Raw genomic sequence first — 3,442 nt, forward strand, 5'->3', positions numbered from 1 at the left:
TGCTGCACCAGTTCTTCACGACAGCCTCGCACGAGGACCTCACAACATTGACCCCCCCCCTTCCCGTTGTGCATTCCACCCCTCTCCTTCCATACATGATCGACAACTAAGTTTTAGATTCTGACATATCTTTAGGATTTCCCGTATCATCGTCGCGTTCTTGGTCGCCCACCTCGCACGACCTACTGCCCGGACCCGGTGTTGATGCCGGTATGTCGTCGTGGTAGACGTTGCCTGCATGTGTATGTACGCGTACCTGCATGGGAAGCCCCATTGTGCATACTCGTACCTGCCCCGCGGCCATGTCTACACACCAATTTTTCTAGACCAATGTCTTCCCGATGTCGTTCATGTTTTAATTACCATATTATGTTGCTGCAACCGCTGCTGCTACCGCTGCACGCAATGTCGTGCCAATTCTGCTATTGCTGACACATCCAAGTGGATTCATCAGAGTGGATTCGTCCGAGTGGATTCTGTCTTGAGCTCCTCCGAGCTCTCCTTGTGAACTTGCTTTTGCTGACAATGCCTCTTGTGCTCCCTCCCTGCAGGCGACAGCAGCCATCTCTCACCAGATAAAAGTCGGCCACTCCCATCCGGGGCCGTTTCCGCCTCGGCCGCCAAGATATCCTTCTCACCCCTCCCCCCAATCTCAGCCATGCCTCAGCCGATCCCCCCACCGCACACGCCTCAGGCTGACGCTGTGGGTGCTGGCCTGCCCACCCACTCAGCCTACAACGCCACGCCCGCCACCGGTGCACCCACACCTGCCGGCGCCGCCCCCAAGACGACGCCCACGAAGTCGACGCTCAAGGCCCTGCCCACGGTCCGCGACCACACTACAGATCAGCTCAACGAGACAGGTGATGAGTACATCCCCCGTGAGTATGACGAATTCGGTGAGAAGAAGGTGATGCAGAATGGCCAGCTTCAGGGCGGCCGGACCTACAGGTGCCGCACCTTTCTGGTGCCAAACAGGGGCGATAAGCTCTTCATGCTCGCCACCGAGTGCGCCAGGGTCCTCGGTTACCGCGACTCGTACCTGCTCTTCAACAAGAACAGGTCCCTGTACAAGATCATTGCCAGCCAGCCGGAAAAGGACGACTTGGTCTCGCAGGAGATCCTCCCCTTCTCGTACCGCTCGAGGCAGATTGCCATCGTCACGGCCCGTTCCATGTTCCGCCAGTTTGGCAGCAGGGTCATCGAGGGCGGCCGCCGCGTCCGCGACGACTACTGGGAGCAGAAGGCCCGCAAACAAGGCTTCACCGAGGCCGACCTGGCCGGCGAGAAGCGTCCCGGAGCGGCCAAGGCACGCGAAGCTGCCGCCGAGGCCCAGAACGCCATCTTGCCTCCCGGCCCTCACACTGAGATAGTCTACAACAACAACCCGGCGGCCTACCCCGGCCCCCCGCAGCCCCCTCTTGTCCAACCAGGTATGATGGGAGCACCACCAGGAAGCACCACGAGGATGCCCGGATTAACATCAACCTCAGATCTGGCCGACGCGAGGCCGCGCGACTACAGCGGCATCATCAAGGGCGGTCCTCGCCAGGAGATTACCGGTCCCCCGTACCAGGACCAGACGCGGCCCTCGCCCCTGGGTGAGGTCCAGTCCCAGGCCTCGCACGCCGCCGACTTTAACCGTTCCGTCAACCAGCAGCGCGGCATGCGCAACGAGTATCTTCAGGATATCTGGCGTCGCCCGCACGAGCAGCCCCCGACGAGCCTGGGTTCCAGCGATCCCGTCGTCCCATCCACGGCCGGCCGTCCCAACACGTCACCTCACGCCACCACCGCCGCCAGCGGAATCTCTCAGCCGCCCGTCGTGTCATCCCAGAGCCCGCAGATGATGATGACCGGTCCGCCCTACTCGCAGTCGATCCAGGCCCAGAGCACCCCCGGACACCAGCCCCCACTCAGAGGTAAAGCTGCCACTGCTACTCCTGCCTCTTCTCTCCCTGACATGGCGCCTACTACCCTTCTGCCCAAGGGCATCCTGCCTGCACTCAATGCTAACAGGCTCGTCACGGCAGGCTCCACCAGCAGCATCGGACAGGGAACCCCCGGCTACAACTACCAATCCGGACAGATGTGGTCGCAGACGCCCCAGACACCCCAGCACAGCTACGGAAGCTATAGCGGGGCCCAGGCCCAGGCCCAGGCCCAGCAGCAGCAGCAGCAGCAGCAGCAGCAGCAGCCGTCTCACCCGTCGCAGTCGCCGGCCTCCCATCTCCGACAGCCGAGCTCGGGCCAGATGCAGCCCGGCAGCATGCAGTTCCCCAGCATGGGTGGCATGCAGTACGGCGCCGCCGGCGGCACCATGTACCCAGCCGAGCAGACACCCAGGCAGTACATGCCGCAGACGGCGCCAGGCAGCGCCCAGTGGTCCAGCCAGCACCCGCCTCCCCAGCAGTGGTGGGCTCCGCAGCAGCAGCCTCAGTAGAAGGGGGGCGGGGGGGAGGGAGGCTGTCGACGTCTGCAACGGTATAAGCACAGCAGCGCAGGTCAGCTGACTTTTGTTTTTCTCCTTTTTCCTTGGGTACTGCCATGACGTCTGCCTAGTCTGGTCTCCTTTTGTTCTTCTTACGTTCTTCTGTCTTGATCAGAGTATACTCTGTCTCGAGGAGATGCTTGCTTCCTGTGGCCTACTGGACACACCTCTCGTGGATACCCCATGCATACATGTTATTGGGAGGCTTGGATTTCTTTGTTTGTTTCGGGCCGGGCAGCCTGGAACCGGTGCTACACATCTGTACGAGTAGCATTCTACCAGGGTGGGATACGGAGTCGTGGTATGGTTATGGATTCGAGGGTTTCTCGTCTGGATTCTAAATTTTTTTTTCTCCTGTCAGGTTTGAAATTGGGTTCTCTGTACTCTGGGTTACTCTTGAGATTTCATATCTCGCACACCATCCGTCTATCTCGGGTTGTTGTCCCTTTTTTTTTTATATCTTTATCTTTTCTTCTTTTTTTTTTCTTTGTGTCGTTTCTATTCCTTTTTTCTGTTTGTTGTCGGTCTTAATTCTCTTGTTATTTGTGATACCGCAGCCGTACATCGATGACTGCGTTCTCAATTCCTTTCTATCTCAGCTCCTCTCCAGCTATTCATTCCGGTTCCGAGAGACCTGACTTGGTACGTCTTGGTAAGTCTTGGGCCTTGGACCTTCCGATGGCAGAGTGGATTTGTGACTTGTTGCATTTTTTTTATCATCATTGGTAATCTTTTGTATTCAGGTTGTTTACTATTTTTTTTTTTTTTCAAATCTCGGTGATTATTGTGCTAGGATGGGCACTGAACAATGTGCGAATTGATGCAAGGTTGAAATTTGGCAGCTACTTGACAATGCTGCGCACATCTGGAACCCCGTGTGTTGATATTTGACTAGTAGTAGTAGTAGGAGGAGGAGGAGTAGGAGGAGGAGGAGGAGTAGGAGGAGGAGGA

At 57.5% G+C, this 3,442-nt stretch overlaps 1 protein-coding gene across 1 annotated transcript; it reads left to right on the forward strand.

Annotated features, from left to right (window-relative positions):
* Positions 1 to 658: 658 nt before the first annotated feature.
* GMORB2_6472 (chromatin structure-remodeling complex protein RSC7) lies at positions 659 to 2,443 on the forward strand (the record flags this gene model as incomplete). Its single annotated transcript, XM_035468442.1, has 2 exons — positions 659 to 1,433; positions 1,494 to 2,443. The coding sequence occupies 2 exons, from the start codon at positions 659 to 661 to the stop codon at positions 2,441 to 2,443; spliced, it is 1,725 nt and encodes a 574-aa protein (XP_035317879.1).
* Positions 2,444 to 3,442: the final 999 nt, after the last annotated feature.

The sequence above is a fragment of the Geosmithia morbida genome, assembly GCF_012550715.1.
Source record: "Geosmithia morbida isolate 1262 chromosome Unknown scaffold_52, whole genome shotgun sequence".
Taxonomy (NCBI): Eukaryota; Fungi; Ascomycota; class Sordariomycetes; order Hypocreales; family Bionectriaceae; genus Geosmithia; species Geosmithia morbida.